At 35.6% G+C, this 22,852-nt stretch overlaps 1 protein-coding gene across 3 annotated transcripts in view; it reads right to left on the reverse strand.

Moving 5' to 3' along the window:
* Nucleotides 1-317: 317 nt before the first annotated feature.
* The window catches only part of LOC110450312, a 106,766-nt gene continuing 84,231 nt past the window's right edge, over nt 318-22,852 (reverse strand). For all 3 annotated transcript variants that reach the window (XR_002462963.1, XR_002462962.1, XM_021497774.1), the window contains one exon: nt 318-4,732. Coding sequence is in view for 1 of the 3 variants with exons in the window: in XM_021497774.1 (XP_021353449.1) it covers nt 4,240-4,732 (493 nt within the window). In the remaining 2 variants the exon portion in view is untranslated. The remainder of the gene's footprint in view (nt 4,733-22,852) is intronic.

A 22,852-nucleotide genomic window follows, 5' to 3' on the forward strand; every position in this document is an offset into this window, starting at 1 on the left:
TTCTGCGCTGATCCCCATTTCATGTTTGACCGACTGGCCGTTATTTGCAATAATAATAATAATACTTCGAGGTTCTTATATACTGCTTTATCACAGCCTAATTCGTAGGTCGTCTCAGAGCGGTTCACAAATTATTATCCCTGGTTATAGGACCTTTTCAACCAGCCAAAATCTTTCTCAACTCCCTTGGGAGCATACAGCCGGTGCTGCCATTTTTGCGCTCACAGCTAGCATTCTACAATTCTAGTACTGCCCAACCACGTACTCATTTACAGCTGAGTGGACTGGAACAAGCGGAGTAAAGTATCTTGCTCACAGATACAACACAGTGCCGTGCCGTGACTCGAACCCGCAACCCTTCGGTCACAAGCCCGGCGTCCTACCACTAGAATACTGTTTCATATTAATTATAACAATTGGCGATTCAATAATACCTAATATAATTTCATATCAATACTTCTATAGTTTTATTTAAGGCTGTATATTTCTACTTCATTATATGTATGCACTGTTTATATTTTAAGGAAAGAGCATGTATAAGCTTCTTTCGTATGTAAGACCTATACAATTAAATATTCTGAAATGTAAAAACACGTTATTAGATTTTTTGTATATTTGAAATTCAGAATACCTTATCATGCATTTTTTTAAGATTGATTTAACCCCATATTTTTTAAATGATTACAACAAAGGTACGAAACTATACTGTTGTTTTCCATTGGTGGATTACACATGTTACATACCGGTTATAATGGGTAAATGCTTGCATGGTAGGATATTGATATATCATTGACGGTATGGGTAGAGCGTAAATATATACTAACACGTAATGTTTCATCATTGCATCATGTGCTTACTACTCCAGTGACGTGGCGTCAGCAACTCGTGTGCAGATTAACATGAGACCGGACGATAGCTTGCATTCGTTCCGAATTCGTTCATAGCACCCTTCTAAATAATAAGAGAAAAATAATCCTATAGAATGTGTCGTTACGGGGATAGTGACATTCTAACATCGGATGTCATATGGTTTGTGCTTGAGACCTGAAAATCAAACACTTTGATTTACTCTGTCTAAGTTTGGAGGATATTTAACGAATTGTTAAATGTTTCCAATGGCAATATATTTTTAAATTTTAAATATTATTTATACAAAGATTCCTAATCGAATCAATTCTCTAACCTATCCAGGGCTTAACGGTAAATGACTGTACGTTTCTTATTTCAAACAGACATGTTGACCTTTCCTAGAAAGAAATTCTGCTGATTTTCATTGTGCGACATTTTTCTCGTTGACATCTAAATTGAAACGAAGTATATAGTTATAACAACTAAAACAGGAAATCCTAATATTCAGGCAGGTATTACTGTTGTAATTAGCGATAAATAGAATTACACACAAGAGCATCGTCATGTACATAGGGAATAGATAGCTGCTTTCTACACAAGCATGCAAGTTCTTAAAAGTCCTTCAAATATACCGTGCTACATTACCTCTTGTGTATGACCTTAGCCTGCAGCAATATCGATTTTAATTATTCCCAACAAACTACGTTATTTGATGTTTATTTTCAACTCCGGTTCTTTTATCAGCAAACACATCCGAATTTTACGATTGTAAACGAATATTCATTGCCAGCGTTGACGTATTCGGAAACGAGAATTATCGAAAGTGGTATGATTATTTTAGTTTGGCTCATGATACATCACCGTAATAACTCCTGTTATATGACCGTTTGTATTCGTGACGATGATAGAAACTACGGGGCTTTAAAAGAAAACTAGCCGTTTGCTAGGACAACTGTTATTACAGAAAATCGAGGATCGATATTTTTTTCCAGCAAATGGTATCTGGAAAAGACTGCAAAAGCTTCCATCATCCTTGCATGTCGTCCCTCAGTCGCCAATCTTTCACGAACACATGCAACTTAAGATGCGTAATCCGTTTTACATCCAAAAACCCACTTCATGAGGTTTTCTTTTTATAGATGGCTGGCTTTCAATAGGTCGTCTACATCATACACACATCTCTGTCTCGTCTATGTTATACTTTTATGTATTTGTAGATTCCTCTTTTTTTACCATCTCTTAGATATTTAAAGGGATATGTTCTCAGTGTTACTTCTTTTATGTAAAAGGACATATTCCAACTGTCTGCTAACTTGATTTTCACTTAAAGGAATAAAACATGATAAACATTTTGATTTAGGTAAATATCTATACCTAAATTTCACAAACATCTCAAATTAAAATAAAATGAAACTGATCGACAGCTGGGAATTTTGAGAATACCACTACATATATGTTCGAGAAATATCAAATTACTCATGTTGCTAAAACTGTCAAAAGCCCCGGATTTGTTTGATGACTATAAAAGAAACCATTAAAAGGCAATATTTAAAAAAAAAAAAAAAAAGGTAATAAACACAAATTCGATGTGATTACACCAGTAATATGAATAAGAATTCTAAAAACCGGTTTCACATATCTTATATTAGCTTCTTACATAGCTCAGCATATGTCATTGTATTTGTTCGCGTTTCAGACGTTGATTCCTAGTCGTATGAACTATTTCTTTTCACTTCTATTAGTATGTACATAGCCCTAACGTATATATACTGAACCGTTATTAAAATCAGATTATCCAAGTGCATGTGGGCTGATTAGAAACTGTAACATTTGAACTGTATATGAGTGCAAATAATCTCGTTTCACAAAACCAAGTAAGCTTTTTAATCTAGTTTTGAATTAATAAACACTTGATACTTACTCCTATGATGAGATGGCAGCACGCCATTGTATGATGTCAACCACAAGTTGAGGACATAGACACATGGACATACACAGGACACTTAAATAATACAGTAGTTTGTAAAACAGTTTATAATTTTATCACATAAAGTGTAGTCTCAGAATTCTCATATTAACCACGTTCTGGGAGTAAACTGCCACGTATGACAGAGATTTATATCACTATTAAGAATCCTTGTACCACTGCAAAAAAACTATCCAAAATGGATCTGATTTTTGATTTTTTTTTTGCGGCATAACTGTAGTTTGATAAAACATTTATGAAAATAAAACACCCTGAGGAACTTTTTGGAAAACATCATAAAGATGAAATCATCAATACATAGCAATGTTATTTTGAGAGCAAAACGTCTGTGGGGCTATACCAGGATTCGAACTCTGGACCTCAAATTGTTGCTTGTTACTATCGCTCTAATCAAGTGAGCTACCTAGTCAACGGCAATGCATTTGTTCAAAACCGCTACAGTTATATCAAAACGAAATTAAGAGGAGGCTACTGAATATATGAACAAAACCGCAGTTTAATTATCTATTGAATTACCAGCAGTGGAACAGGGATCTTTAAACTCCTACTTCAGATTTGGGTCTGCCTGCACCTTAAGACACCATGATGCCACACTCTAGACATCTAACATTATTCCACTTGATGAAAGGAACGATAGCGTGCGATGTTTGCAAACTTACATGATAACAATGTCCCTTTAATGCCCAAATTCTTCATCAACGTATCTAAGAGTGTGCTTGAGCAGTTGCTCAATACATATGTAAAGCGTTGTTCTTTAGTCGCCACATGGTACGAATAATGGTTACACGTCTTTCATACTGATGAAATATTTACAATGATTTTACTGTTTCTTAATTTAAGTTTGAAACAAGTGGATGTGCGTTCCTTAGTTATATCATATTTATCATCCTTTAGATAATTAGTTATTTATGTATTATGATAAATTAGTTGGAGTTAAATCAATACATACATAGTATATAATAAACGACTTAACTCCTTGAGTGGGTGAGATTTTACTATCAGTTGTTTCCATTGGTTCACATTCGTTGTTTTGGCATGCTATAACACATTCACGGAGAATGCTATATAACATCATAAAGTGATCTTCTTTCAGTTCGATGTCCTTGTGCAAAATGTAATCGATGACGTCTCCACAACTGTGTTGACCCTGCCTTATGGAGACGGATGATAATTGACAGTAACGTGCCGTTCAAACATGCATACAGATATGCTTCTACGAAACGTTTGCACATGGTCCATTCATTCGTGTGAAAGCTTGGACGCGAAATAGAGTGTTTGGGCTCCATTGCGAGTCCGACCGACGCACACTCCCTCCGCGTTAACTCGGAACAGTATCAAAATCCATCTTTGATAGTTTGTTTCAAATATCGACCTTGGGTAGCCGTAAACCGGAGTTCGTGCCATCAGCTTTCCACAGGTAGTTTATAATCGCCTATGGTCAGCCATAGGACCAGTGTCATCACCAGAACGACTGTGAAGACAATTCCAACAAGACTTACAATGACGGAGATAAACGCGCGCATCTCGCCTTCCTTCCGGCGTCCGTCTCTATACGCACTGGCGGCGGAGATAGATAAATAGGCGGCGACTGCACCAAATAAAGGATGGAAACATACAGTCACTAAACACGCCAAGAGCAGATTCGTATCCGGCACATTACATGCTTTTTTATTTTGTCCGCTCTTCGATTTAGATCCATCTTCCTTTTTACTCCCTTCTGCGATTTTGACAGAACCACTTTTCTTCCTGTCATCTGTTATCTTCATAGAATCTGTTGAGTACGTATATACATAAGGAGATTTCGGCTTTACTTGCGCTGAAGCCATATTACTTTCGATCCAAATAACTGCTGATGGTATAACCTTTCTAGTCAACAACCATGTTCCTCTTGGATTTCTGAAAAATATCAAAAAAACGAAAATACTGTTAGTAAAGATTTCAACACAATTTGAATGGACATTTTGAATTTTTGAATACAGATGTTTTGTACAAAAAAAACACCTTATTTTGTTTAGCTGCATTGTGTGAACACCATGTTTATAATGTATTAACTGCTATAACGTTATCTTTGCGTCTATCAAAATTAGTCTTTTGTTTTTTGTTCGAATGATTTTAGCAACAAATTATTAAGCAATGAATGTTTTAGCAAATGTTGTTATGGTCCTATAACGCACATTGCTATTGATGACAAACTTAAGCCCTGCAGGGATTTGTGTAAGTTTGTCACTAATAGAAATGTGTGTTATAGGACCATAACAGTATTTGCTAAACTATTCATCATTGATATTTACATTTTGATAGAGTAGTTACGATAGAGTTGTTTAGTTATTTCCAACAGTTCTTTGAACAGCAATCACGTTTTGACAACAATGAAATTATTGACGTCACAATAGAGATTGATGACGTTACAATAGCAAATGTTGTTATAGTCTCATAACAACAGTTGTCTTCTCAATGCATTGCAATTGAAGGATGCAGAGCAACTTTAAGTATTTTAACATGAAAGTTAAATGGTTACAACCACCAATTGATGCCGATATTCTTCCCCTAAGGATGCCCATTCACTATCAAATAGAGCATATGTGCTGATATTATGACGAAGTCTGGAGCTAAGAAATATCACGTTTGAACTTGATACGTTGTTATATGGACCTGCTAGAGTAATGTCGACCGATGACGGAGTCCGAGGTCGATTTTACTCCAGATATCAAAATAGTAAGAATCAGGAACGAAATTCCGTATATAATGTTAGAAACACGGGGTCGATATGGTTATGGTCACGTGCAAAATAAAAAGAGAAACATGGGTCTATATGATGTATATTGGCGAACATGAGGTCAAGATTCATCCAATAAGATTCAAAGAAAATCAGGCCATATGTAATATTACTGTGAACCAATGAACTCTCCCTTGGGTAGTGACAATAAAACCACAATGCACTGATCAGCATAATAAAATCATCGACCTCCATATCCCACAAAAGAGTATTTCTCTGTGAGATCCTGATGGCGACCATTAAACCTGTCTATTGTAAGTAACAGAACGTATACAATCTTGCAGAAGTGTATCTATCATCACATTTCTGGAATATCATTTAAGACGCCTCTTACTGCTGTATACAAGGATTCCTGGTAGGTCTTTAAATCACAACTAACGTTTGTATTATAGATTAGACAGTTGTTACACTCGGCACCAAGTAAAATATGGATTCAAGTCAAGTCACCTTTCGGCTTTTATCTTTTCTTTGTTTTATCAGTCTTGTCCTTACAATAGAATGTACATTCTAGAGCTGTGTATTGATTATTGGAAATATGATATTTTTACATAAGTGATTTATATTCGTATCCAGTTTGGCAAAGACTGGTTAGCTTAACCGATAAGTATTTCAAACATTTTATCTGGAAAAAATTAAAAAAAATATTGAAGGGATTTGAATTTAAATCTTCAAAATAAGGATTCAAAATAATCGTCTATGATTTGACACACATAAATATGTAAATTGTAAATATTCTGAAAAAAATCATCATATGAATATTTATTGTTAAAACCCGTTAGGCTTGTCAAGCTTGAAACTAACAGGCCCTGGCTAAATTTTTCAAAGACTTGTTAGCTGAATAAGTTATTGATGCAAATTTTCAAATGTGATTTAAAAAAAAACCGTTTCAAGTATTTCTGTGTTTGTTGTTACTAGAGATTAATTATATTTCATATATATAAAAACGTTTGTTTTGAATTGAAATCTTTATGAAAGTATTTTAGATTCAATTTTTGCATTTTGCTGTCGTCAAGCGTATCGAACGTTGGCGGACTGGGCCTTCAATGCACTATTGGTACATCGTGCAGTTTGTTTACAACAATATTAAGGTTTATCGCACTTCACTGGATTTATAACAGATGTAAAGTAAATGTTGTTTTCAGCAAAGTGTATAAAAATACAAGATAGTACGAGAGATTTTTATGCGACCATGTTTGTCTTCAATTAGCCCTATAGTAGCTCAATCTTTTCAAGGAACCTTATGAGCCTTCATTGGCGTCCCAAATACTTCAACTGGTGTGTGCCGACACCCTCGCCATTATAAATATTTGTGTGTTGACCGCTAACTGAGAAAACCTTAACAATAAGCACTAGGTCAGAAAGTTGACCATGAGTCGTATGAAGGAAAATGTTATGTTTGTCCTGGACACTCTCATCCCCAAACCCTTTGTTATTAGGGTGGTACCACTAAATTATCTTGTCTATAAGTGTCTCAATAAACATATTTAATATTCTCTCCTCTTTGCTCAACAGTATTGTGGAATTATAAAATTCGCGAGTGGAAATCTTCGCGTTGTAATATTTTTTTTCAAATTGATCGCAGCATTGGATTTTTCACCTAACCAATGATTCTCTTTAAAGTCTATAAATAAATATTTGCGAGTGGATGTTTTCGAGCCCATTTACACCACGCCACGTTTTTCACAACGCAAATATTTCGACGTTTACAGTATAACTTTCGCCCTAACCTTATCACGATATGCTGAAAGTTTGACGATGTTGTTTATATTTGTTATGCTACTGTTGCTGAAAGGCTACAGTTGTGTTCTACACTTTCAATAACCATAGAACAGGCAGCGTCCCAGAAGTCGATACTACTTATAACGTGCCGTGTAGTACAGCATCCAACACGGTAGGCGGTAGCTTTACTCTGATCCACGCAATTCGCGCCGCCAGCGCTCCTCCTTCAGGTGATATACAGTAATACACATTAATGGGAGAGAATTAAAACTAATGCACTTTTACCACTTTAGTGTAATGACAGGCTATATCATTTCGTCAAGACATTGCTCATTTTTATCAAATTCTATATAATTAATGTGTATCCTGTACATCTAACCCTTGTGTACTTGACAGCAAATATATGAACAGTTTTCATCAATGTTTCAAATCATAAAACAATTTATTTCAACTTAAATCAATCACTCTTACCCTTATTAGGCCGGATGGAAGCGCGCGAGAGGTCTTAATGCCGTGTTATTGAATTCGAACCTCTCAGTTGTCTTCGTGAATGTAATTTAGCTATCCACTGTGCCATCCAACCCCCCAACAAAGTGTTATCAAACAAACCCCAGTTAAAAGCCCGTCTTTATAGAACACCACAGGACCAGGTATACATGTACCGGAGTTTGGATTGAACCAGTCACATAATCATCTCAATGCATACATCAGAACCGCAAACTTAAATAAAGAAATAATTCAGCCTTCCGGGCTATACATTATGAGTATGCGGAGTTAATAATAGTACTTATATGAACCTAGAAACGGAATGCCATGACTGGAAAAACGCCATCCGCAGGTATGTAATACAAGCTTTAGGTGACAGGGTGTACACTAAACATAGAGGCCTTTGCCAAGGAACTCTTTTGTCGGTGAAACCTGCATGACGGAACATCTCAAACCTTTCTCAATATTGAAGCTTAAATACGCATAGATAAACATTGTATTCTGTTTACCTGGACATGTTCACTGCAATTTACTTTATGCCGTCATCGCCCTCTTTAATGAGAGTAAATTGGCATGTGTCATTACAGCGAATATTGGTAAACGATATGATATACCTATCAATGAAATGCTAAAGGCGACATAAAGGGCGAAAGTTTCCAAATATATAGTAGAAAATAAGTGTTCTTTGTGATTTACAAATGTTGAATGTACAGTGCACCTAACTTTCGCTCCTTTTCCTTATCAACAGGACAAAACTGGCATAGCAAACAATTAATGTTATTCCGTTATTATCACGCTCAGGGTATAACACGTGAAAAAAATATATAAGAATAATTTTACTCCTGTTAAACGCTCAGTAATTTAGGAGTGGGACGACTGGTTCGCCCGTTGTCAGTATAATGTGACCGGCTGGGATGTCCGGCTGGGTGTCTTCGGCAATATGTTTTAGTGAGGTAGCACTATAAAGTCGGCATCAGTTCCGCGCTTTTACTAGGGGACAAACACGAACATATCGCCGCCTACCAAAACACACACGCATACACTACACGCATACATCTGGCAGACAGGGGAGGCCGTCCTTAAATGACCATAGCTGTTGATAGGACGTTAAACAATACTAAACGAAATTAAACCATTAATTTATGTATGATAATAACTTCTCCTGCGCCTTGTGAGATACGTAGCAGTCACGAAAAGGCTTCGCATGCTTATACTTGACAAAGATAGAAGTCATTGGAATATTAAATATTTTCTAATCAATATGCTTTAAATATTTAGGAAAATCATGACTTCAATTTTAACCGCTATTTTACCATTCGAATGGGCGCAATCATCTAAGAAGTCATCTATTGGGGATGATCTGATAGTCAAGACTAGACGACAAATTGGAAACGAACAAGACGTATTCTATGTTGAAGTACTACAATGATTGAGACAAACAAAATAGCCGATATCGATTGTAAAAAAAAACTCCTTTATCTACGTGTAACAGAGAATTCCTTTATCAACGTGTACCAGATAATTCCTTTGTCATCGTTTACCAGATAATTCCTTTATCAACGTGTATCAGAGAATTCCTTTATCAACGTGTACCAGAGAATTCCTTTATCATCGTATACCAGATAATTCCTTTATCGTCATGTACCAGATAATTCCTTTATGTTTGTGTACCAGATGATTTCTTTATCAACGTGTATCAGAGAATTTCTTTATCAACGTGTACCAGGGAATTCCTTTATCATCGTGTACCAGAAAATTCCTTTTTCATCATGTACCAGATAATTCCTTTATCAACGTGAATCAGAGAATTCCTTTATCATCGTGTACCAGATAATTCCTTTATCGTCATGTACCAGATAATTCCTTTATCAACGTGTACCTGATAATTCCTTTATCATCGTTTACTAGAGAATTCCTTTATCATCGTGTATCAGAGAATTCATTTAACATCGTGTACCAGAGAATTCCTTTATCATCGTGTACCAGAAAATCCTTTTATCATTGTGTACCAGATAATTCCTTTACTAACGTGTATCAGAGAATTCATTTGACATCGTGTATCAGAGAATTCATTTAACATCGTGTACCAGAGAATTCCTTTAACATCGTGTACCAGAGAATTTCTTTATCATCGTGTACCAGAAAATCCTTTTATCATTGTGTACCAGATAATTCCTTTTCTAACGTGTATCAGAGAATTCATTTAACATCGTGTATCAGAGAATTCATTTAACATCGTGTACCAGATAATTTCTTTATCAGCGTGTACCAGAGAATTCCTTTATCATCGTGTACCAGATAATTCCTTTATCATCGTGTACCAGAGCATTCCTTTAACATCGTGTACCAGAGAATTCCTTTATCATCGTTTACCAGAGAATTCCTTTATCATCGTGTATCAGAGAATTCATTTAACATCGTGTAACAGAGAATTCCTTTAACATCGTGTACCAGATAATTTCTTTATCAGCGTGTACCAGAGAATTCCTTTATCATCGTGTACCAGAAAATCCTTTTATCATTGTGTACCAGATAATTCCTTTACTAACGTGTATCAGAGAATTCTTTTAACATCGTGTATCAGAAAATTCATTTAACAGCGTGTTCCAGAGAATTTCTTTATCATTGTGTACCAGATAATTCATTTAACATCGTGTACCAGAGAATTCCTTTAGCATCGTGTACCAGAGAATTCCTTTATCAACGTGTATCAGAGAATTTGTCGAAGCTTTAATCCTACATGAATGTATTGATTGCTCTATGATTCTTATGCAATTTCAGACGAAAAACTTGTCATTATGGAAAATATGTTGGAATCCTTTTGATATTAGAAATAAAATATAATGGGATCACTCGTGCACAGGGCTAACGATTCCAACGAAATGCTTTAAGAATAAAAGGACCGCAGTAAACACATTTCGCTACACAATTGATCGTGTTATTGAGCGGTTCGGTGTTTTGTGGATGGTAAGTATATTGCTTTCGGAGGGTTTGGAACGGTGTATGTAATAAATGTTGTATGTAGCGCCTCTTGGTATTACATCAGGAAACACCTCAGCCTCAAGTGATGGAGCAGTTGTTAGGCTTTGGCAAGAAATGTCCCGTCAATGAAAAAACATGTTACTCGCAGAATTGTCAGTTTTATTTGAATTCCGTATTAATGTCGTATATATTGGGTATCATTTTTAAGCAGGAAGGCTTAACTGAAACGATGTGATTCCAATCTCTGAAATTCTTAATGACAGCTATTACGAATACTGCTTTTGCATTGGTTACAGTTCTTATTAAAATCTACTTCCTGGATACGTGAAGCCTGTCGATACATCCTGTCAGTATTCACAATCACATTTCTGATCGATTTGTTTTTCATTCGTTTATTTGTTTGTCTAAGATTTTGCATATTGGTATTACAGTAGCTAATTTAAGAACGATGTCTGCCTTCACTTTAGTCATAACACGTTCATCCACTCTGCTATGCTGAACATTCCTCTGATCTTCAGCAATGAAATGTTTCATCTTTGTGTTTGATAGCAATGATAACGATAAGTTTATGTGAAAAATAGTGTTGAATGGAAAAATAAGATAAGACTTTGGAAACGAAATTTGTTTGTTAGATAGACAAAATATAAACAAACTATTCCCTGAATGATAATGTTTGAACTACTTGTTTTATCATATTGGGAAATAGCATTTGCTAGTTTCCTTCCAGTTGATTGATATCTAAGTTAACCACTTTTCTTACGATATAAAATTATTACATATGTCACTTATTTTTATATGATCGTACGTTTATAATATAAGGAAGAGGATTTGAGGCCAATTCATATATGAATCTTCTGTACGTGAAAACAAGTACCTTGCTGAAAACCATCGATAGACGAAATGATTGACGGTTACTCGTGTTTGACTCCTTGTCTCTGTGCGATATATCACTGATAGGTATACATTTAATCGCGATAAAGATGTCTTTTCCAGCCAGACGTTTCTCCTTGCTCTTATTTATGGGTCGTTAACTTATTATTTAGAGCTTCACACATGTCATGGAAAGCATCACAAGCTTCATGTTGATAAATGGCAAAATGTATAACCATGGATTCTGGTATAGATTCTGTACTGGTCGGTAGTAAAATATACAGTTCCGCGTTCGAAGTATCTATTTTTATTTTATGAGATCATACATGTTCTAATTATTTCCAGTTTTGCTTATTGATGGTTTGTCTTTTATTTTCCCCTTCTTTTTTCAATCTGTACTTATGTTGCGGATCGGAAATCGGTCTATTTCTGAGAGTCATTTGTATGATGTTTGTAATTGCTATTTGTTATATAACTGTGGTTAGGACACACTTGAATAACAGGCATAGACATGTAGAAGTAAGAAAGTATTGTTAATATGCTATCTCCATTTCGTATTATTCAAATACGGAAGATATGGTAAATAGTATGTTGATTTTAAATGGCACAGTCGATTCCGCCAAATCACGGGGAATGACGTAAAAGAACATTTTCCTCAGTTACTTTACCACTGTCCTTACGTAAACATTGCTGGTATTATATATATACATATATATGGTATTATGGAGCGGCCTGGTTTTCATGAAAATGGTTAACACAATAAATGTACAGGGTATCAAAACTACTATTGTGTTTAATATACAGTGTATGGAAAGGACACACTATTTTGATTGTTCAGGGTGAGGATGGTACTATAAATCTGATGACAAAATTGGGAAAAAGTAATAAAAAAAAATCCGAATTTAGTTTGAAATTCCACTCGACCCAATCTGAAAGTTTTCGGCTTCATATACTGGCTTGAAAATGCAATATAACTTATCCAACAAGAGGGTACACAAAATCGATAATAGCTCGAAGCTAAAAGATACCAAAATATCGTTCGTATTCTTACAAAGTACAAACAAATTACGAGGGTCTACAGAACACCTTCTTAGTAAGATTAGAATGGAAAATCATGATTGCATTAATATGGATTCTTGACGAACTGGTACAACAGCTACATGGTATTGTTCAATTATATCTCTAGGCATGTTATTATTTATTTTTTTTCTTTATATTTTTTTTTTCTTTTGCCAAGGGAGGCCCTTATATAAACCTGTGTTTGAAATAGAATCGATTTCCCAGCAAACAATAACAGTAGGACCATAATGGGTTTCCTTGTACTCAATGGGATCTCATCCAAAGGACACAACCACATATCCTATATAGTTAAATCTGAAATCAATTTTACAACATGCTCTAAACAAAAACAATATAATTTTTTGTTTATTGGATTAATGATAAATGTAATACCTTTGCACTACTTGCGAGAAGGTAATTTTGAACAAAGTCGAAACATAACTCGAGTATATTACCTATCCACAAAGTACCCACTAGAAATACGAAGGAGAGAAACATCCGTTAGGAAATTCCCTTAGTTCATTTGACTTTCCCATTTGGACTTTTCGACTATATAGGATTAAGCAGTGGTGTTTAAGTTTTGAAAAAAGACAAATACATATCAAAAGTGTTTCTACACTGAGATCGGTAAAATACATACTTGCTTTGTCCAACTGCATTATATTTGGTGACGATTAATGTGGGAATTTCTGCAGAATTGGAGACATTGAACGGAATTTTCAGAACCTATTGCAGCACTTAGACCTGGATTTTTCCCTCTTCTTTCATTTTTTTTTTATAGAACCAATGTCTGTGTCTCACTTGACAATCCCAGCGTTTATCCTTTGTTTTTTGTACAATCATTTCAGACCTAATTTGGCGATGAGCCAATTGGACTTCAATTACAACAAGAAAAACGATGTCAGGTAGGATATATTGATTATCGCATTAATTTTCATTGTTTATAGTAACAATCTGAGTCGAACAGTTAACAGATCTACACATAGAAACCCATTAAACATACTTATGACTATTTAATCACTATCGCTACAGGATTTATATTTATTTGTTTAATGCCAAGATATTTCGACAAATTCGGTTAAACTTTAACGGAAAGAGTGAGTTTAATCTAATCAGAGAAAATTTGTCAAATATATCAGTTTAATATATCTTCCTGTAAGGTAATACCGAAGTATCAACAAAACCATATTTGAACTCAAATTCGATAACACTAAAGCATAATATAATACAGAAAAGACCCTCATTTCGACCTTTAAAAGCGTACAAGGAAATAAGACCAGGTGTACCGGAAGGATAAGCGTCTTCTGCTTTATCGACGACAACCGCCATATAAATCTAGGTCAAATTCACATAATGTCACATCATTGGGGACAGTGCCAACAAAGCAATAAGGCATTCTAATGAACATACTAATAACACCATCGACCTTCATATCTCACAAGGCAGTGAGATATTCCCAAAGAAGATACTGATGACAACCATAAAACGTGGCCATATTCTTCATGAACTTGTATCTCTCGAAAAGTTGTATTGTGAGTTTGTCAGTCAGTAGTCGATATCTGAAGAAATAACTAACCGTTTTTGTTTTGGGGAATATCTGCTCTTAAACAAATGTCTTACAGTTAAAAATGTTTTAAAATGCTCAGCAATGCTTATGTCGTACTGATTGTGAAATTATTAAATGATACTAATGAAATGTGCTAATAATCGCATTCATTTATGAATATTTCCTGATTTCTAGCTGTTAAAATGTGAAAAGGCAGTCACAGTACCCTTGTGCATTATCATTTCCTTACATATATTTCAACATCAATGGTGACCGTGAGTCAGTCGTCTATCAAGGAGACATAGTTTCGGGCAACCATTTATTTCTAAGACCAGCGTATTGCGTTTTGGTTTCAGTGTTGCAGTATTCTTCAGTATGTATATATTTCTAGTGTAAGTATGACAATTTCCTCTCTTTTTTTGTACTGAAATATTTCTGTTTGAAATTACTTTAATCATTTTTTTCTTTTAGAACTTACGATGAGCTCCACATTGTCGAAGTAGTCACATGGTAAATTGAACTTTTACTATGTTTGGCTATCTACATAGATTTATTTCTAAAATAGTGTTTTCTTTCTTCGTATTTATGGTATTCGTTTTACGTGACAAGGTCGATGAAACTGATATTTGTTCTGGCACGCTTTATATTAAATTTTAATTTAAAATAAGTAAAAATATATAGATATCAATTTATCTGTTGAAAACTGTAACGCTGCTAGTGTCTTAATAGGCATTTTCCCGTTTTGAGTTTTATCATAGATGTTGCGAGCATTGTGTTAAAATAGTTTTGCTTTCAGTACCGCTGATGATAAAATAACAAACCTGATCAAGTATACAGTATGTGTATACAATGTTGAACAGAAATAACACCTAATGCAGTATGTGTTTGCAACAATGTTGAATAATAATGACACATGAAACAAAAGGTATATACAATGTTGAACAAAAACGACTTATAAGGCAGTATGTGTATACGATGTTAAAGGATGGTACATGATTCACCATGCGTATACAACGTTACCCAAAAATGGCATGATGCAGTATGTGCGTATATTGTTGAACACAAATGACACATGATGCGGTATTTGCAGATACAATGTCAGAAGGTTAGGTTTGGTTTCTTGGTTTATCTTCTTATAGGTGGCTAAGGTCATTGCCACAAGGTCATTGACTTTGCTGCTGTGTTTTCTACAGTTAGTAATGCATTAGTCTCTCTTGTATAATTATGTAATCCACGAACGCCGGCTGTTACAAAATCTCCTGAACTATCCACTTTGCAGTTTATTGTTTGCAGAGCCTTACCACACTTATATACTTATACACAATATGAGCAAAATAGCACAATATACTAATTTCGATGAATTACAGGACGGAATGGTCATTTGGTATGCACAACTGAAAAAGGAAGTATCTTGCATATATTCGCACATCCACTAATGCTACTTGTCTGAGAAAAAGGTCGGACAAGTTGAAGGCGGAAGAAGAAGAAGAAAAGGTACAAAATTAAATTTCAACAATATGGCCTTATCGATCAGGAAGATGTATGAGATGCAGTGCACAGGTCGATTCGTCTGAAATTCTTTGACGAAAGCGAAACAAAGAATATAAAAAGCTTAACAGAGTTAAAGGGATATCTGCCTGCTTATATCATGATCAGAGGATCCTTGTTATAACAATATTTGCTTGATATATCAGTTTGAATGCATGCAATGCATCTGTAACGCTAATTACATAAATTGTGCTTTGCTGATACCGCGTCTTAACTGATCCAAAGATGGGCAAATTATGTTTGTAGTGTTAGCCTGCGTCATTAAGCAGTTTAAGTGGTATCATGTCTGACTAGGCTCTTGAATTGTATTGGAAACGTAATTGATACAATTACTGATCTTGTAACGAAAGAAAGGAAGCAGGCATGGGTTGTCATTGAACGCATAATAATTTACAGTTATGTATATCAGTAACAGTAAGGATTCAATAACAGTGGTAAAGAGACGGAGGTCCTTGGAACCGAAAATGAAAGAGAGAAATCGATGAAGCTGTTATTTGTGATGTAGTTATACACTTATGTATAGTTATAACAAAAAATACAATGAAAGGGCTTGTAACTATTCATTGCGGTATATTATATTTGGAAATCCCGATATCTTAGCTATATTTCAATTGTTTTCCTCTAACACAATGACAATCATTGAATAAAATGAGGTTAAAAAACCTATGTGTAATAGTTGGGGTGAGGGTTATGTCGAATTCTGCAGTTATCGAGTAAAATATCATTGATTTCGAAAACAATATCATCAGAACCTCGCATTTTATTTCAACTTTCAACAATAACATTATAAACTGCCTTCTATGTGGAATTTATATACAATGAAAAGTATATAACAAGAACATCCAATAACCTCAGCAGTCATAACTTAAACTGCCTCATCAACGTTGAGCAAAAAGTTATCATGACATAAATTTGAAAGGCTGTTTATTTTTGCATCTACACAAGCATGTCTTTTTATCTCTTTTATCTCTATCAATGAAAACAGTGTGAGCATATGATAATTTTAAATACTTATAAGGTAACTTGATAAACTTGCCAGTGTGTTTGTTTTGATGGGCAGTTCATGTTATGTTTATGAGACTAAGAGTACAGTGCTAATGATAAGGTTTCAGAGAGCATTAGCCTAACGCGCACTATTGCTCAATCACATTTGGAAAATAAGATCCACATCATGTTTCACAAAGCGGATAATCCAACTTAAATTAAACTTCATCTTGTATAGACACGTCGTTGGTCTTTCTGTGTGGCAAATACATTACATCTTTCAAGATGTCTTATCATGTCTGTTTGCGTACTGATCAGTATGCATACAGGGTCAATTGAGAATACAGTATGCCATCGTTTGATGTCTATAGCCTATTTAATCACGTACGTATCAAGGACTACATACAATGTATTACAGATTGAATATCCGTTTCGGTACACTTTGGGTCTCTACTACTCTTTAAGGTACGTGGCACACTTCAGCCAGTTCTGTATCTGATTTGTTCGTTTCATGCCTGATAGCCTGGTCTATAACATGGGTTATTCCACACGAATACCTATGATTTGACATCATGGCCGATATTTATGAAACCGTTCTCATGCTCAAGCGTCGATTCTTGTTACTCGCATGATTTATGTCACAAGGTCAACAATGAACTTTAGAAACAGTGTTTGGCTTTAACTGCCCTGAAGTTTTACAAAATTGTTGACAAAATGTTTTATTATTCTTTCTCTTGATTGAGCACTGAATCTGAGTCTGAGCATCAGAAAACCTTCGTAAATACGGGCCCTGGCATATCGACATTTTATGTCAATTCTAGTCTGTTATTATTGTTAGCTCACCTGGTCCAAAGGACCATGATGAGCTTATGCCATACCGCAGCGTCCGTCGTCCGTCGTCCGTCCGTCAACTTTTCCATCAAAACGCTACTTGTCCTGAACGGCCAAGTGGTTTTTGACTAAATTTGATCTGGAGCATCCTTAGGCCAAGGGGACTCAATTTTGTATAAACGGTGAGTGTGACCCCCCTGGGGGCAGAGGAGCGGGCCCAATAGGGGAAATAGAGATAAAGTCTTTAAAATCCTTCTTCTACCGTAGGAATGAAATGATTTGTTCTATATTTGGTCTGGAGCATCCTTGGGGGAATGGGAACAGATTTTGTATAAATGATGGGTCTGGCCCCCCTGGGGGCTGAGGGGCAGGGCCCGATAGGGGAAATATAGCAAATTCTTTAAAATCCTTCTTCTTCTGAAGGAATGAAAGGATTTGTTCCATATTTAGTCTGAAGCATCCTTGGGTGAGGGGAAAACAATTTTGTATAAACCGTGGGTCTGGTCCCCCAGGGGCCTGAGGGGCGAGGCCAAATAGGGAAAAAATGAGGTAAAACCTTTAAAATACTTCTTCTACCATAGGGATTAAGAGTTTTTATCCTAGTTTAGTCTGGAGCATCCCTGTGCCAAAGAAACTCAATTTTGTATAAGCAGTGGGTGTGGTCTCCCAGGGGGCAGAAGGAGGGCCCAATAGGAGAAATAGAGATAAAATCTTTAAAATCCTTATTCGATCTTCGACCATCGGGATTAAGGGATTGTATCCTTTATTTAGTCTAGAGCATCTTTGTGCCAAGGGGTCTCAATTTTATATAATTGGTGGGTATGACCCCCCCCCCCCCTTGGGGCATAGGGGTGGGGCTCTGTTTGAAGTTTGTATATCTGAAATTTCATATGTACTTACAGCACCTACCAAGGAGTGCTATATATTTACTTCATACCAATTATTTTAAACATATTCAGGTGAGCGATTCAGGCCCTCTGGGCCTCTTGTTAGTGAAACCATATGTGTCGTGTTGTTTGTAAATTCGTGATATCAATATGCAATAAAACTAAAACATTGAGCCATTATTAACCAATAGTTAGAAACATTGAGCCATTATTGACCAATAGTTAGAAAAATTGAGCCATTATTGACCAATAGTTAGAAACATTGAGCCATTATTGACCAATAGTTAGAAACATTGAGCCATTATTGACAAATAGTAAGAAACATTGAGCCATTATTGACCAATAGTTAGAACCATTGAGTCATTATTGACCAATGGTAAGAAACATTGAGCCATTATTGACCAACAGTTATAACCATCGAGCCATTATTGACCAATGGTTAGAAACTGAGCAATTATTGACCAATAGTTAGAAACATTGAGCGATTATTGCCCAATAGTTAGAAACATTGAGCCATTATTGACCAATAGTTAGAAACGGATTCAGAAATTGGAAGTTGGTATTCTGATGTAATATATTGTATTCCAGCTTGGCAGATCTATTGGGGTTGCCAAACACCAAAGACAGCCCACGCAAGCCCTAAAAATCCTAACCCTTCATTACAACCTAAACCAACAACTCCTTTTGTAAAAAAAACACGTCATTTTTGGCACATTTGTCTCATTCGAAATACGGCCTAGAACGTTTTGGCAAACTCACCAGATCCCTGACTGTTACAGGTGCACTGCAACATGTTTAGATTGGGATGATATCATTACAACACTGCTGCATTATATAAATATCGGAATGAGATGTTATTTAATCGGAAGGCATGCATACTTGTTTTTTAGTTTTTAAAAAACAGAATTTCAGGAGAGGCAAGTTGGTGAAGACTACACACAAATATCGTCATTTCATCGGGGAAACGTTGCTCACAAAGATCCTTTATGACACCATTTTTGATGAAATAGATTAAACACACATGAAATGACATAGTGTATCTATATTACCTTTTTGTGAGATTACTTCATCTTTAACAGAATTCGACTTTGCATTGCCTCGTTGCTCAGTTAGATGCAAAATAAAAATAAATGAATTGTTTTTATATAAAAAAATAAAATACAACGAACTTACAAGTTTATTGAAGTACAATCTCGAAAAAAATACATTGTTCCTAAAACAAACAATGTGTAAAAAATGTCCATTGGTGTCCCTGTATTTTGTTTTAGTTTAAAGTTAACGTGAAATTAGTTCTTTACTTCTTCGTCAATATCGTTTCCATTTTCTCGTCGACAACAGAAGTCATAAAAAAGCCGCATGCTCCCGAAAGACCATGTTAACACTTTAACGCCCCTTGACTTACTGACGCTCCGCCTAACATGGGAATGTAGGCCACTTGACGTTAAATCGATACTATCATTCTGACCTGATGGGTTCTTACGGAGGTAGTCTAGTCGACTGTTGAAATATGCTCTTTGTGCTGGCATAGTTCCGCCACCAAGAAACTAGAACGTTTGGTTGCGCTTATACTTTGTTCTTATTTTGTCAGAATAAACAAAGTAGTTCATTGCATAGCCGCTATTCTCGTTACGACTTACCAGAGAAATCCATTGTTTAGTTGCTAAGCTCGTTCCGACTTACCAAATTAATTAATTTAGTCGCTAAGCTCAGTTCGACTGATCGTTGTAATTAATTGTTAGTCGCTAAGTTCATTACGACATGCCCGAGTGAATCATTCTTTAGTTGCTAAGCTCGTTTCGACTTAACAACGTTAGCCAATAAGTTTAGTCACTTAGCTCGTTCGACATGTGATTACTGTGAATTTAAAACTTTGAAACTTTACATTTTACATTGAAAAGTTTTGGTTTATATGTTTGTTATTTACATAAAATTACGCAAAGACATCGGCATGCAACGGTATATATTCTGCAGTATCATTAAATTCAGCTGCTATTAACTTTAACAGCATAATGCAATGTTTGATCCAGTTACTGCCCCGAGAACTTTGATTACTCAATAACAATATACGAACATTACAACACGCAAACAGACGTTTTGACAGAATGTAACAATCTAACGTTTGATCTGGGGTGACCCAAACAGCTGAAAACAGTACACTCTGTAGCTCTGCTTGAAGGGTAGGTGGTCTGATTATTCCATTCAAATACACCAACCAGCTTGTTAAATCCTCGTTGGCTATGAAACACGCTGGAGTTGAATAGTATTGATTTATAATAACTACTGATAATAAGCGTATAGGATATTCTTTTTGGGAAAGAACATGAAAAACTCATTATTTCTTTTATTATATCGCAATAATCAATATAATAATGAATGTAATATGTCAAAATGTCAAAATGTCTCTCCCCATCTATTCTCCCTCCCCTCCTTTCATCGCTATTGTTATCCTAACTGGTCTTATTAAGCTTGTTACCACATGGTAGCTGTGCTTTACGTTGCTAAATTCCCATTATATTCAATTAAGGATGTAATTTGTTACTTTAGTGATGTAAACTCGGTTGGGATGTCCCTTCGCCATACAACACAGAGAACACACACCGTCTTAGTCATCATATTATAACGTAATGAAGATTATGGTTTTACTGAATTACTTACTAACGATGGTGCTACTTTGAATGCTTAAAAATACGCTTGAATAAGCGATATCAAGTGGTATGATGCTGAAGTTGGAAATTATCTCATCGACCACATGGAAACACCATGATTCATTGCAGTCATGACAACACATTTTCATATTTTTCCAGTGAAACTTCGTGGATTTTTCTTTATGAACTTTTATAAAAGCAGTGAAAAATATCCAAACTATAGTTTTAACATAACACTTTCTTCAATTTAAACCGATGGAAAGACAGACCACAAAACCAATTAACATATAGTTAATTATAAAGCTTTACAAGTGTTCGTTCGACATTGTCCTTGATTATGACCTATCAATGTTATACATAAAACACTAACATTGACAAAACTCAGAACTCGTATCAATTACTGTTAATATCCGGACTTATATGCATTATTTTATATGACTGTTTTGTATTTTCGTAAATTTCTTATATAACCTGGTATGAAAATTCCATGAGATGTAAGATTTAAGGAGAGTGCCGCTGCACAATGTGTATAGATGTATTGAATCTTTTCTGGCATGACTATATCTTAATAAATGATATCTGAACAGGAAAAAAAAAATTGCGGAACTTTTCAGATTTTTTTTATGAAAATGTAATTAAGAATAAAAATCTAATATACACCAGTCCAGTCGTGATTCAGTTATATCTGAAATGAACTTAAGGTAGGTTACTCCGTGTACGAAAATCTACTGTGGAATTATTTATTATTTTGCCTGCAGCGGGACAGGGATCCTTAAGATAATTGACATGAAGTCACAACATTGTGACGGCATATTGAATACAATAAAATTAAAGTCAAAATGGTGACGTTTGCAGACTAGGCATTAGTTACTGAAAATATAATTTGGCAAGTATTCGGTGAAATTCTTGTTACATCTGTAATGTGATAACAATATCTTAAATCAATTAAAATTTCATTTGAGATCATTAAAGGAGTCCAGAAAGTGTCATGTTAGCGAGACTGTGACAAACGTTAAAGAAAACATCGGGACGTGTATATCTTATACAGAAGGTACCATATAACTAACAATCCGGAGATAGGTAAACAAAATCATTTATATTGACAACAAGTACTTCGGTTCCCGAGACTACGAGACTGAATGTTATAAATGTAACGTGCACCGTGGTGGGTACCTATTTGGTCCGTCCCAAGTGACTCTCGGGATATGCTGTGCAGTTCCGGTAGCTTCGCCTTAGCGCACTTGCTTAGTAGCGCAGAGACTTCATATATGAATTGGACCGAAGCAAAACTAATCAGACTGTAGTTAGTATTATTTACAAAGGATTTTAATACGACAAACCTATGATCCAGTTGCATACAATAAACAGGGTCGTGCTACTTGCCACGGGACTCACAACTACAATACACATTTAACGTTAACAGGAAGGCTAGAAAAGACATTCAGCGCACCGGCTTATGCAGCGCGGCGCACGGCACTGACCAACTAGCACACGACTATTACAAGCGCTCCCGGCAATAGTACAGCGCAGTGACAACCTTGCGCACCGGCTTATCCAGCGTAATAGCTACACCGTGCACAGGCCTTACAACCGCTAATCACCCTAACCTACTACCTCACGACCACTGGTCACTTATTCAGCGACCAACAACTACCACGCTATGGAAGACTTATCCAGTTCTTC

Source organism: Mizuhopecten yessoensis, unplaced genomic scaffold, assembly GCF_002113885.1.
Source record: "Mizuhopecten yessoensis strain PY_sf001 unplaced genomic scaffold, ASM211388v2 scaffold5155, whole genome shotgun sequence".
Taxonomy (NCBI): Eukaryota; Metazoa; Mollusca; class Bivalvia; order Pectinida; family Pectinidae; genus Mizuhopecten; species Mizuhopecten yessoensis.